The sequence below is a fragment of the Microcaecilia unicolor genome, chromosome 14 (assembly GCF_901765095.1).
Source record: "Microcaecilia unicolor chromosome 14, aMicUni1.1, whole genome shotgun sequence".
NCBI classification, from domain to species: domain Eukaryota; kingdom Metazoa; phylum Chordata; class Amphibia; order Gymnophiona; family Siphonopidae; genus Microcaecilia; species Microcaecilia unicolor.
Window position 1 is genome coordinate 21834095 of NC_044044.1, and position 13600 is coordinate 21847694.

Genomic DNA, 13600 nt, shown 5'->3' on the forward strand with positions numbered 1-13600 from the left:
ACTTATTACAGGTCAAAGAGTCAGTATGCAAAGTGGTCAGGATAGCAGAGGTGGCTTCTCGGAATTAACCCAGGAAAGAGCTGAACAGAGGGAATGTGTTAAGCACTGTTAATATTCTAACACCGGTGATTTAATCAGCTAGGTAATGACACAGTTAAGGGTCCAGACATACAGTGCCACGCTTTATCAGGAGAGATTCACCCACCCTGCACAGACTAGTGGTAGAGAGGCCAGTGCTTCCCAAACTCGTATCCAATAAGACCCATTATAATGCTTAAAAACTCCAGTGACCCCAGAAGATGATGATAAAATAGCAGACCTCTACCGCTATCCCCACCCCATCCATTTCCCCCACTTATCCAAAACACGGACAGTAGCAGCTCAGGTCCTTGAGTACCAATGCGCACTCACGGTATTTGCAAAAGGTTTCCAGTCTTTTAGGGAGCTCACACAGGAAACGTGCAGGGCTCTATGAACATTCACCGACTCGCATACATCTGGCTGTCATTACTAGGCATAAGTCACAGTGGAGGTCCAGAGCGAGGAGAAGCAGCTCTGTTTCTCTGACCCTATACGATGCCCTGACTCACAGTTTGGGAACCGCTGGCCTACACATGCAGCACCGTTAACAAAGAGAACACAACGTAAAAATACTCACGCTGCCAAAATATTTATCAAGAAGCTCAACATAGCGATGAATCAGTTCCAGAGTGAGGAGCTCGTTATCCTGAGTTTCGACCGCGCAACAGAAATATAGGCTGGCGTACCTGAGAGAGAAACACATTCAGCTAGAAATCCAGGTTACAGTTACAGGAGGGGCTCTGAAAATTTGGGGCTGGGGTTTGCGAGGCGCAAGGCTGGAAATACACATCAGGGATTTCTGAAGGAGTGTGGCTGCTAATACATGCTGGTGGTCCCATGGAAATGTGGCTGGGAATACATGAGAGGGGCTCATGGCAGGGGTACTGGTTTTGGCGGTGTTTGGCTGGGATTTAGGCGAGAATAGGAGGAAATGGAATAGGACGAGCACCTCTTGTAAACGATTTTTAGGTCTCTCCACTCCAGGAAGCTGCACATCTTGGGTTTGCGTGACAAAACCACTTGCATAAGCTCCCGAACCATCTTCTTTTTCTCTCGATCTCCAGTGGCTATGTACCATTTTTGTAGCCGCAGCTTCCCCTGGCGGCTGAACAATATCATAAAGCGCATCTGAGAGAAAATGGGAAACACCATTACATACCGCGGGAGCCACAGAGACAGATGACATGGAATATTCCTATTCCCATTCAAAGGACACAGACGGACACCACTAAAGCTTAAGCCATGACAGGTGGAGGAGTCTGATCCAGCTCAGCCATCCCATAACCTGCATTTACCTTGCCCAGGTCTACCCAGCTGCTCTGAGGGATTTCTTTTCAACATAAGCACATCTTTTCTCTCTTCTCAATGCTGAGCTAGTATTTTAGTCTACTTAAGTAGGTGTCATGTTGATAGACACAAAGCATGAATACAGCAAGACGGCTGAAGAGCAAATACTTATGCAGGTGTCACACTGATAAATGTAAGTCAGGAATACAGCACAGACAGCTGAAGAGATGATCATCAGAGCCCCAAAACAGCTGGAAAGTTAACTTAGGGGAGCAGATTTCTAACCACAGTAAAATGAAACAGTAACAGGAATACAATTCTCATTTCAGTGTATTTGGATTTTCAATGGATTCCCTTCTCCATTCATTATTCTCCCCTTCCCTGGCTTATTCCTCTCCCTTATCCGTCTTTAGACTTCACACCTCTCTCCTTCCTTCAAAACCCATTATGTGTGCACAACGTTGTTTGGCTGCAAGACAGTGGGTCAGGAAACCTCTGGACTACTCCGTACTTTTATTAAATGTCGTAACTCAGAAACCCCAACCAGCTGCTCACAATTGTAACGCACAGGAAAAGCAATGTAAAATGTCAACACCAAACACCTGTGGGACGTCTTTGAAGGTCTCCTGCATTGTCTAGAATATGACGACCGCCTACCACTTCCTAAAAAAAAGATAACAAAAAGCTGACAGTCTTCTTTCAGAATATTACAATCTTATTCACAGTGCACAGAGCAGGCCAGGACTCGGCACAGCTGTGGCAGAGATAAAGGTGTCATCTGCTTCCTACTTCCTAACAGGAGCTTCTTTCTGTTAGCAGGATCTCATCCTCCGCTTTGGGGGGTGTTTGCCTGCTTAGCTTGCATGTTCTTTCTCATTTCCCGCCTCCGCTCTTAAGCGTGCTCGCTTCCATCATCTTGCTGTTGTCACAGCGCTGCTCTCTCTCTCTCTCTGTCTCCCTGTTCCCTTTCATCTTCGCTTCTCCTAAGTTCAGGCAACTTTTACATAAGATAGTGATTACAATATCAACGATTAAACTGCCTGCACTGGTTCAAATAATGCAGGTAGATTTTACCAGCAATCAGTGCAAAATATATACATGCTTTTGAGGCCACTATTTCTGTGGCCTCCTTGAAAATAACCTGCTATCTAGCCCAATGGGTTGAAGCCGGTAGGTGGACACTGCCGCCACACTGGTTCACCCAAAACAAACAGCAAACGCTAGTGAAAACAATAGCAAAAGATTTTTGGAAATAAGGAACTGCCTATGCGTGATCCCATCTGTAAAAAAGTCAAAAGCTGTTCCAGTTGGATAGGAAGTGTCTTAAAGGGTGGAGGACAAAAGATTATTATTTTTTTTAACTTATTTCGCAGCTTTTGAATTTATTTGAAAGCTTCTCATGTGTAAATATCATAAAATAAAAACTGAATATCACTAAAACAGCTTCAAAATGTATTCTAGCTGGTGAAAACAGCACTAATAAAGGCTGTATTTTGTGCTCATTTTTCTACACTGTTCTGTATAGCAAAATGGAGTGGAGGAGTGGCCTAGTGGTTAGAGTGGTGGACTTTGGTCCTGGGGAACTGGGTTCGATTCCCACTGCAGGCACAGGCAGCTCCTTGTGACTCTGGGCAAGTCACTTAACCCTCCATTGCCCCAGGTACAAATAAGTACCTAAGCCGCATTGAGCCTGCCATGAGTGGGAAAGCGCGGGGTATAAATAATAATAAAAAAAAAAAGTTTCAGTGAGAATATCCTGTTTTCTGACGAGTTTATCTTAACTGTTGTAATCTGCCTTGGGAAGCCGTATTTTCAAAGCACTTAGCCTTACAAAGTTCCATAGGTTACTATGGAACTTTGTAAGACTAAGTGCTTTGAAAATGAGCACCTAGTGTTATAAAGATTAGAAGTAAAATTAAAAACTCTTCTTTCATTGAGGCACATGGAATCACATTTTCACCTCATCTCTTTTGTACAAATGGATTATTCTGTTTTGAGCATGTTTCAGAAACAAGTAGTTTTCATACTTCAAAATAATAAAAATAAATATTTCATGCAGATCACTTTCTTGGGGGGGGGGGGGGGGATAGCAAGGTGACAACTGTGCAGCAGGGACTGGGTGAGCTGGGGGCTGGGATGGAGGAGATTACTTGCGACGGGGATAGGTTGGATTTCTGTCCCCGTGCAACTCTCGAGATCCAAGATGCGCACGCAACTAATTTAATTAACAAGCTATCAACTATGAATTGGTCTTATCAATTATTGAAGATAACTGGCACTATTTTGAATTTGCATTCGCATCTGCCTACACGCTACAATACCGTGCACCTAAATCCCACAGCGTGTAACTCAAAAGGGGGCTTGGCCAGGGGCAATCCACAACTTTGCACACCTGACAGCAGGTGCACAACCCAAGCGCTTTTCAGGTGCATGACCCCAGAAAAAACACATTCATAAACTGGCTGACAGTAAGAAACGAAGGGCTGCAAAGCAGGGGTGGATAAATAGCAGTGTCCCTCACAGGTCTGTGCTGGAAGCGGTGCTATACAACACAGAAATGGTTTCAGAGAAGCGAATCAACGCTGATAATGGTACTGAGTGCAGAGGCGGCAAAATTATTCTGGTCTGGATAAGAATCAACACCAAAGCTGACAGTGAAAAGCTGCTAAAGAAAAATCTTACAAACAGCAGTGAGTGGGCAAGAAAATGACACATATGTTTCAGCACAGAGAAGAGCAATGTACAATACAAGGAAAAAAAAAAGCAATCCAAACGTCTCATGCGCAGCAGTGGACTCTAGTTTCTCTATCACAGTTCCAGAAAGAAATCTTGGGTGTCACTGTGATTATATCTCTGCCAGAAGTAGCCCAATGTGAGCAGTGCTGGTCCAAAAGGCTGACTATGAGGCATATTTTCAAAGCACTTAGCCTTCCAAAGTTCCATAGGTTTCTATGGAACTTTGGAAGGCTAAGTGCTTTGAAAATATGCCTCAGTATGACACAAGTTATTCACAAATGGTTTACTGTAAATATTATACTGTTAAATCCAAGGTTCATTCACATCTGAATTACTCTACACCGGAAGTCTTCCACTGTAAGGTCTGGGGGCGAACGACAGATTCTATCATCCCTAGGTGCGACTCCCTGGCTGTCTTCCCTAGTACCCACTTTCCGCCTACCTTCTTTGGAGGTCTGATGCTGGCACTGCTTGTAGAACAGCCATTCTGCTTCCCTTCAGGGCTGTGCAAACCTCAGCCAGTTTGATCTGTACAGTATACAAACTCCTGTGCTATTCTTGAAGTACTATGCAAACTGTGAAGGCATCTGGACACCATGGGGCTCATTTTCAAAGCACTTAGACTTACAAAGTTCCATAGGTTGCTATGTAACTTTGTAAGACTAAGCGGTTTGAAAATACGCTTCTATGTGGCTTGAACTCAGTGAGAGGCACGCAATGCTAGAGGTAAACAGAAGAGGTAGCAACAGCAGCAAGACTCCATGGAAGGCGAGAGAAACATTAAATTGGGGAGGGGGGGGGTGGAGAGAGAGATCTGGTTTGGCGAGACTGGGGATAGGTTGATAGCAGCTGACTGAGTGAAGAAGTTGTTGGAGACTAAGACTGGCCAGAATGGGAGTTGGGAACAAAATTTTGTTGAGGGGTGCAAAGAGATATGATTGGGGGGGGGGGGGGGAGGGAGACAGAATGTGAAGGATTAGTTCCATCAAATTCTGACTGTACCTGAAAAGCTGCACTGGTTGCAACACTGGAAGGAGACCCCCCCTTCCATTGCATCACTGTGCTGGGCACCAGCGGTTTTGTGCAGAAACCATCCTGAATTCACACTGAAATCACTTTGCCACAAGAACATAAGAATAGCCATGCTGGGTCAGACCAATGGTCCATCTTGCCCAGTATCCTGCTTCCAGCACTGGCCAATCCAGGTCACAAGTACCTAGCAGAAATCCTATCCATGCTAACAATCTGAGGACAAGCAGTGGCTTCCCCCATGTGCATCTCAATAATAGACTATGGACTTTTCCTCCAGGAACTTGTCCAAACCTTTTTTAAACCCAGATACACTAACCACCGTTACCACATCCTCCGGCAATGAGTTCCACAGCTTAACTATTTGTTGAGTGAAAAAAATATTTCCTCCTATTTGTTTTAAAAGTATTTCCATGCAATTTCATTGAGTGTCCCCTGGTCTTTGTACTCTTTGAATGAGTGAAAAATCGATTCTCCTCTACCCGCTCCACACCACACAGGATTTTGTAGACGTCAAACATATCCCCCTCCCCCCTCAGCCGTCTCTTTTCCAAGCTGAAGAGCCCTAACTCATATGGGAGCAGTTCCATCCCCTCTATCATTTTGGTTGCTCTTCTCCGAATCTTTTCTAACTCTGCTATATCGTTTTTGAGATACAGCGACCAGAACTGAACAAAATACTTAAGGTAAGGTCACAACATGGAGCATTACAGAGGTATAATAATACTTTTGGTCTTATTTTGCATCCCCTCTCCTAATAATTCCTAGCATCTTATTTGCTTTTTCTGGCTACCACCGCACACTGGGCAGAAGATTTCAGCGTATTGTCTACAATGAAGTCTTTTTCTTGAGTCCAAAAGTAGACCCTAGAACCAACGATTCAGATTATTCTTCCCAATGTGCATCACTTTACATCTGTCTATATTAAATTTCATCTGCCAAAGCAGCCTTCACTTGAAAAGTGGTGAAGAGTACTGCTCTATGCAGTTCTGGTCACACCACCTCAAAGAGAAGACAAAAAATTAAAATAGGTAAGGAGAAGATCATCAAACATGATCATGAATGACTACAGCTTGGAAAAATGACATTGAAGAGATACAAAAAAAAGAGGTGCATAATCTCAGGAAAAAAGCAAGGAGAAAAATAGTATTCTTCACCCTCTTTCTCCCAGCAAAATAACTAAAGAGCATCAAGCAGGGCAGGATAATGGCATAGGCAAACTAGGCACATGCCTAGGACCCTAACGTTTAGGCTAGACCTCTTCAGATATGCTAATTCAGTGGCTCCCAAGGCAGATGTTTGCCCCAGTAAGTCAGCTGCTGGCAGTAAGAAGTGTGTCTCTGGGTTGGGGAGAAAAAAAAAGAGCTACCGACTGCAGATGTCTGTCATTCTCCCCAACCCCTGTGCATCGATGAATGCTCTACGTAAATCTATTACTTCCCTCCAAATCTTAAGGTCCGATACTGTTTTGTACATTGATCTTTACGCTAAGATTTACATATTGCTGTTGTAACTAATAGAAAACTGTTTTCTGCCTGATTTAATAATCTCCTGTAAATCGTTTTGTAAAATGGTCATACTCCCATGTAACCTTATACATACGATATCCTGACATACAGCTGTAACTCTATGGACACTGCCTTGTAACTCAATGTAAACCATAGTGAACCCTTCCTGGGGATACAGTTGTATACAAACAATAAATTGATACTGAATTGATATTGATATCGTCCTATAGACGGCAGCAGGAGAGGGCAAGCAGCTTCTTATCTGTTGCATCCTCTTCGACTAGTTTTCCTTTGCAGTCATAACCTTGCGGAAATTTCACATTGTATTTATGCTACAACAGGGGGCACGGCATGCTTGTTTGCCTAGGGCCTGCCAAGGAGTTAATCCTGTCCTGGCATCCAGCAATTGCTGGCGCTAAGGTGTGATGGTTGGACTGAATCAACTATATACTTGATCCACTTAATGGAAGTACCAGCTTTCGAGCTTTGCCGAATGCTCTCTGAACTGACCCACGCAGAACAAGGTGAAAAGAGGGAGGGTTCTGCAGAGGACAGAGTTTCTCTGCTGAGTGGCAACCTGCCTGTGTATTCAGGTCCCTCAGGTGCAAGATGATTAAGGGGATGGGACGACTTTCCTATGAGGAAAGGCTAAAGCAGCTGGGGCTCTTCAGCTTGGAGAAAAGGCAGCTGAGGGGTGATATGATACAGGTATATAAAATAATGAGTGGAGTGGAAAAGTTAGATATGGAGTGTCTGTTTACGCTTTCCAATAATACTAGGACAAGGGGGCATGCGATGAAGCTGGAGTGCAGTAAGTTTAAAACAAATAAGAGAAAGTTTTTCTTTACTCAGCGCGTGATTCGACTCTGGAATTCATTGCCGGAGAATGTGGTTAAGGCAGAGTTTAAGAAAGGTCTGTACGGCTTCCTGAAGGAAAAGGCCATAGAATGTTATTAAAGGAACGTAGGGGAAAATCCACTATTCCTGGGACAAGCGGTACAAAATGCTTTGCTCCGTGGATCTTGTCGGGTGATTGTGACCTGGATTGGCCACTATCGGAGACAGGGTGCTGGGCTAGATGGACCTCTGGTCTGTCCCAGTGTGGCAACACTTATGTGCATGGGATTCTGAATGGAATGTTGCTATTCTTAGTGGTTCCACATGGAATGTTGCTACACTTTGAAATTCTGCATGGAATCTTGTTATTCTTTAGAATTCTAGAATCTTGCTATTCTTTGGGGTTCTATATGGAATGTTGCTACTACTGGGTACTTGTGACCTGGATTGGCCACTGTTGGAGACACGGTGCTGGGCTAGATGGACCTTTGGTCTGTCCCAGTGTGGCGATGCTTATGTCTTAACTAGCTCAGCAGTTCTTCGCTCAAACATTTATTGTGCAGGAGGAGCTATGTTCCAAAGTCGAAGGGATGCAAGTAAGTTAGAGTAGTAGGACAAGCGAAGAAGCGACTACCAGAGACATTTCTCAGCTGCATCCATGCTGTTGTTGGCCTGCTAGCCAATACAAAATACGAAAATACAAAATACGAAAGTGCAAAACCCCTACGGGAGAAACTACACTGGCTACCACTCAAGGAACGCATCACTTTCAAAGTATGCACTTTAGTCCATAAAATCATTCACGGGGAAGCCCCTGCATACATGTCTGATTTAATAGACCTACCACCCAGAAACGCAAAAAGATCTTCCCGAACCTTCCTCAATCTCCATTTCCCCAAGTGCAAAGGAATAAAATACAAAGCATTGCACGGATTGACCTTCGCATACATGAGCACACAAGTCTGGAACACACTACCACGCAATCTGAAAACGATCTATAAACTGACCGACTTCCGCAAACTACTGAAAACGTATCTGTTTGAGAAAATCTACGGCAAGAATCAAAACACATGAAGTCCATACAAACCAATAGATAGTCTCTTCTCCCGTATCCTCACCACCCTTAAAACCCTACCCACAAATAAGAATGTTAGACCTTTATGTTACCTCGATATTGTTTGTCCCCCTCTCAACTCACCACTGTTATCTTCTGATGTTCTTTTGTTAATAGTCTTTATTGGCAAGAGAAATACACAAGTGTAGCCATGAACAAACTGTATCAATAAAAATACACTACATCAAAAACATATATCAGCAAACATCAAACATAGAGGTCTCCCAGCTCAAACCCCCATCTATAAATGGTTATACAACATAGTACGTTAGCTATGAGACCTCAGCTGCCAACACGACTTGCCTTATTCTCTTGCACCAATTTTCATTTTCTCCCCACCCCTTCCACCCTCCTCCCCCCCTTCCCTCCGATATCCTGTATTTACTCTGTTTTCTATAACTCATCATAATGTAATCCATAATCGTACTGTAACCAATTGTACTTCCATCATTCTCAAAGTATTGTAAGCCACACTGAGCCCGCAAATAGGTGGGAAAATGTGGGATACAAATGCAAATAAATAAATAAAATAAATAAATAAAAGGACAGAGCCTCCACTGACATCGAGCCATGGACACACTACTAGATAAGCTGTGCTTACACAAATAAGGAGGGAGTAGAGCAGAGAAAACAAAAAGAGAGAAGAGTGACACCACCCTGTTGCACTGCTTATGTTGTAACCACTTCTTCACACAACACACATTAGACTACACATCGCATCCCTACAGGACTTGGTAGAGGGAACCTGTATAGCTGGGTTCATAGAGGAATCAGAGTAGTAGCTAAAACAGTGGATCTCAAAGTATGGGTTTGGACACCAAATTTGGGTGGTGGGGGGGGGAGGGGTCACATCATTAATGGATGGAGAACACAGAAAGAGGAGGAGCCATTTTGGATCTGGTGCAAAGTGCGAGATGTGGCTGGTGTTGGGTCCCCCGGAAAACAGTGATCATAACATGATCAAGTTTATTATCTGGGATGAACCCACAAAGGAGATCTACTGTAGCTGCGTTTAATTTTCGAAAGGGCGACTAAAATAAAATGAGGGAAATGGATCTGGGTTTTAAAAAGGTTTGGACAAATTCCTGGAGGAAAAGTCCATAGTCTGCTATTGAGTCAGGCATGGGGAAGGAACTGCTTGCCCTGGGACTGGTAGAATAGAATGTTGCTGCTAACTGGGTTTCTGCCAGGTACTTGTGACCTGGATTGGCCACTGTTTGGAAAACAGAATACTGGGCTAATGGACCATTGGTCTGACCAGTATAGCTACTCTCTTATATTCTTACTAGTAAAAAAGGCCCGTTTCCGAAACCAATGAAACGGGCGCTAGCATGTGGCTTTTTTTTTGTGTGTATGTCACAGAGTTATTTTTGTGTGTGTGTGTGTGTGTGTGTGTGTGTGAGGGTGCGGTGTGTGTGCAGGTTGTTGATGTGTGTCTTTTTTTGTTTTGTTTTTTTGCTTGGGGGTTGTGCTGTGCTGTCCTTGGTCGCTGTTTGCTGCTGGCTGGGTCGCGGGCAATCCTTCCAGCTGGGCCGCAGCTTGTCCTGTTCGTCCACGTCCCAGATGGTGACGGGCACATTGTTTTCTGGCTCCTCTGACTCCATGTCAAGCGATCCCAAATATAGTCTGTGCTATTGGCCCTCTGGCACTCTTCAGTACTGGCATTAGGCATTTAAAAATTTCTCCCCCCCCCCCCCCCCCCCCCCGGTCTATTTTTGCACATACCCACAGCAGGAATATTCTTCTCTCGTTCCAGTGGTGGTTCTGTGCTCTCCGTGCTGCACAGATAATGAGCCATTCTGCTGGGGAATGCTCCTCCCTTATTGTCACGTAGTTTCCTCTGATTGGTCTGTCTTACGTTGCCTAGTGTTGCCTGGCAACGGTGTTGTGATGGTCCTTTGTGTTTCAGAATGTTGAGGGTGTTTTTTCTGATTGGTCCGTCATGCGAGGGCGGGGCAGAGAGACATGGTCAGTGTTGTGGCTTCACCACCATGAATCCATGAACCCTTCAGGGAGTGACTGAGTGACTTCAGAACGTTGTCTTCAGAACGTTGAGGGTGAGTTTTATTATAGTAGATGGGGCGTGGCTGAGGGCGGGTCTATGAGTGAGGGTGACTGGTCCTAGCCTATGAAGGCTACAGGAGTTTTGTGCTTCTCTGCCTTGGAGTGAGCTTCAGAACGTTCAAGGTGGGATTTATTAATATAGATGTTATGTTCTCCCTCTGGACCTCCACTGTGGCTTGTGTCCAGTAGTCTGCCTCCTGATAGGTTAGAAGCCTATTCAGAGTACTGGGATACATGAAGCATAAACTTATACAGCGCCCTGTACCAAGGCTGACAGATTCCTACTGGGAGAGCTGTTTCTGAAATTTCCCTTTTGTACCTGGCACCATTTGTCAGAGTCTTTTCTGATGATTTGAGATTTGGCATTCTCTAATAATTGTTTGACACCACTGGATTTTGTGACCATTGCCAGACCCCTGGTTTTGCCAAAATACAGACAGCGTCAAGTTCTGATCAATAAAATACTAAGCAGAAGCCAAACACTCTTGAAGGCTCCTTGTACTTTTTTTTGGTTTGTTGCTCTTTGGAGTAAAAACAGGGGTTCTGAACCCAGTCCTTGGGACACACCTAACCAGTCAGGTTTTCAGGATGCTTACCATGAATGCACGAGATAAATTTGCACACAATTGGAGGTCGCGCCGCACGCGGATTTATCCCGTGCATATTCACTGTGAATATCCCGAAACCTGACTGGGTGGCTGTGCCTAGGACTGGACTGGGAACCCCTGGAGTAAAACAACTGTGAAGCAGGTGCTAAGCGGAGCCAGATTCACCCGACAGGGCCGATCCAGTCCTGAGTTCACCCCACTGCAAGTTCTGATGATTAAACCACTGCATTCCCCCCCCCCCCCAAAAAAAAACGAACAAGACTACAAATCCCAGCATTCAACAGGTACACCCAGGACGGGAATCCACCCTGCGGGTGAATCTGGATGTAGTTGACAACTTTAGGAAGAGGCACTTGGGGGGGGGGGGTCTTTCCTGGTTTTTATTTATGTCTGCACACTGTGGGATCTGAAGTCTCTCCACCTTCCCCATTCATGTTACCTACACTGACTTCAGAGTTTGTAACCTCTAGATTGTAAGCTACCTCCACTGACTACATAAGTTGTAAGTTACCTACACTGACTACATAGTTTGTAACCTTTAGATTGTAAGCTCTCATGAGCAGGGACTATCCTTCCCCATGTTAAACTTGTACAGCGCTGCGTAACCCTGGCAGCGCTATAGAAATGGTAAGTAGTAGTAGTACAGAGAGACCAAGGGGCTCAATTTCAAAGGACTTAAGACTTACTAAGTTATATAGGTTACTATGTTCTCGCCTCACCCTATGCTTGGAACAACCTTCCCGAGCCCTTACGCCAAGCCCCCTCCCTGCCCGTCTTCAAGTCTTTGCTTAAAGCCCACCTCTTCAATGCTGCGTTCGGCACCTAACCCTTACCGTTCAGCGAATCCAGACTGCCCCAATTGGACCGACTGTTCACTTGTCTATTAGATTGTAAGCTCTTTGAGCAGGGACTGTCTCTCTTTGTTAAATTGTACAGCGCTGCGTAACCCTAGTAGCGCTCTAGAAATGTTAAGTAGTAGTAGTAGTATTACATATAGCAGTGATTTAACCAGAGCTGAGATTGTGATGTCATAATGCCTCATTCTACCAATGCCTAAGAGCCAACCTCATCAGTGATGTCACAATGGCTCGACTGTCCTATACTTGGCCCACTTCCCCCCTTAGTGTGAAGAGTTTCAGTCTCTGGTATCCAGAGCTGAGATTGTGATGTCATAATGCCTCATTCCACCAATGCCTAAGAGCCAACCTCATCAGTGATGTCACAATGGCTTGATTGTCCTATATTTGTCTCACTCTTATCTATTAGATTGTAAGCTCTTTGAGCAGGGACTGTCTCTCTTTGTTAAATTGTACAGCACTGTGTAACCCTAGTAGCGCTCTAGAAATGTTAAGTAGTAGTAGTAGTATTACATATAGCAGTGATTTAACCAGAGCTGAGATTGTGATGTCATAATGCCTCATTCCACCAATGCCTAAGAGCCAACCTCATCAGTGATGTCACAATGGCTTGATTGTCCTATATTTGTCTCACTCTTATCTATTAGATTGTAAGCTCTTTGAGCAGGGACTGTCTCTCTTTGTTAAATTGTACAGCGCTGTGTAACCCTAGTAGCGCTCTAGAAATGTTAAGTAGCAGTACTATGTAACTTTTGGAAACCTAAATGCTTTGACAATACCCCTCTACATTACACCTGAAAATGGCCGATACAAATCAAGGTCAGGTGTACAGAAAAAGTAGCACATATGAGTTTATCTTGTTGGGCAGACTGGATGGACCGTGCAGGTCTTTTTCTGCCGTCATCTACTATGTTTTTACCTAATTCGACCGCCCTCACACTCACCGGGCACCGCTCCTCTCTCCTCTCCCCCCGGGTCTCCTATCTTTTCTTCTCTCTTCCCCTCTAGCCTCCCCGACATCTCTCTCCCTCACACTCCTCAGTTCCCCCCAACCCCCCTCGGCCTACCTTCCGCCTTGGCATCCGGGTCGCCCGGGACCGGCCCCCGCAGCAGGTTCCCTTCTCTGGCGTCCCGCCACCGCTGACGCGACGCAACACACGTCTCTCTCGTCTGTCGCCGACGCCGCGTCCCGCCCTCCTCTGACGCAACTTCCTGTTTCCGGTCGGGCGGCCGCCGACTGAAAGGAAAGAGGTTGGGCAAAGGGGCGGGGCTTCGGGGAAGGGAAAAGAGCCTGAGAGAGGACTAAGGAGGAGGAGCCCTGGTCACACACCCGAAAGTTACGTTGGTTGGAAAGGTAAGAGCGGAGCTGGGCTGGGCTGGGCTGGGCTGGGGGCGGGGTTTGGGGGTGTGAGAAAAAGAGGGACGGAGAGACACCGCACCGGGGAAAGCGGGGTCGTTTAGTGCCTCTTTCCCTCTCAC

At 45.2% G+C, this 13600-nt stretch overlaps 1 protein-coding gene across 1 annotated transcript in view; it reads right to left on the bottom strand.

The window, feature by feature from the left end:
* AP1S1 (adaptor related protein complex 1 subunit sigma 1) overlaps positions 1-13319 on the bottom strand; it is a 31565-nt gene extending 18246 nt beyond the window's left edge. The window contains exons 1-3 of the mRNA XM_030187339.1: positions 13189-13319; positions 1031-1209; positions 659-767 (exon numbers count right to left, since the gene is read on the bottom strand). Of these exons, the coding sequence (XP_030043199.1) occupies positions 659-767; positions 1031-1209; positions 13189-13203 (303 nt within the window). The 5' untranslated portion in view covers positions 13204-13319. The remainder of the gene's footprint in view (positions 1-658; positions 768-1030; positions 1210-13188) is intronic.
* Between the last annotated feature and the right edge of the window lie 281 nt (positions 13320-13600).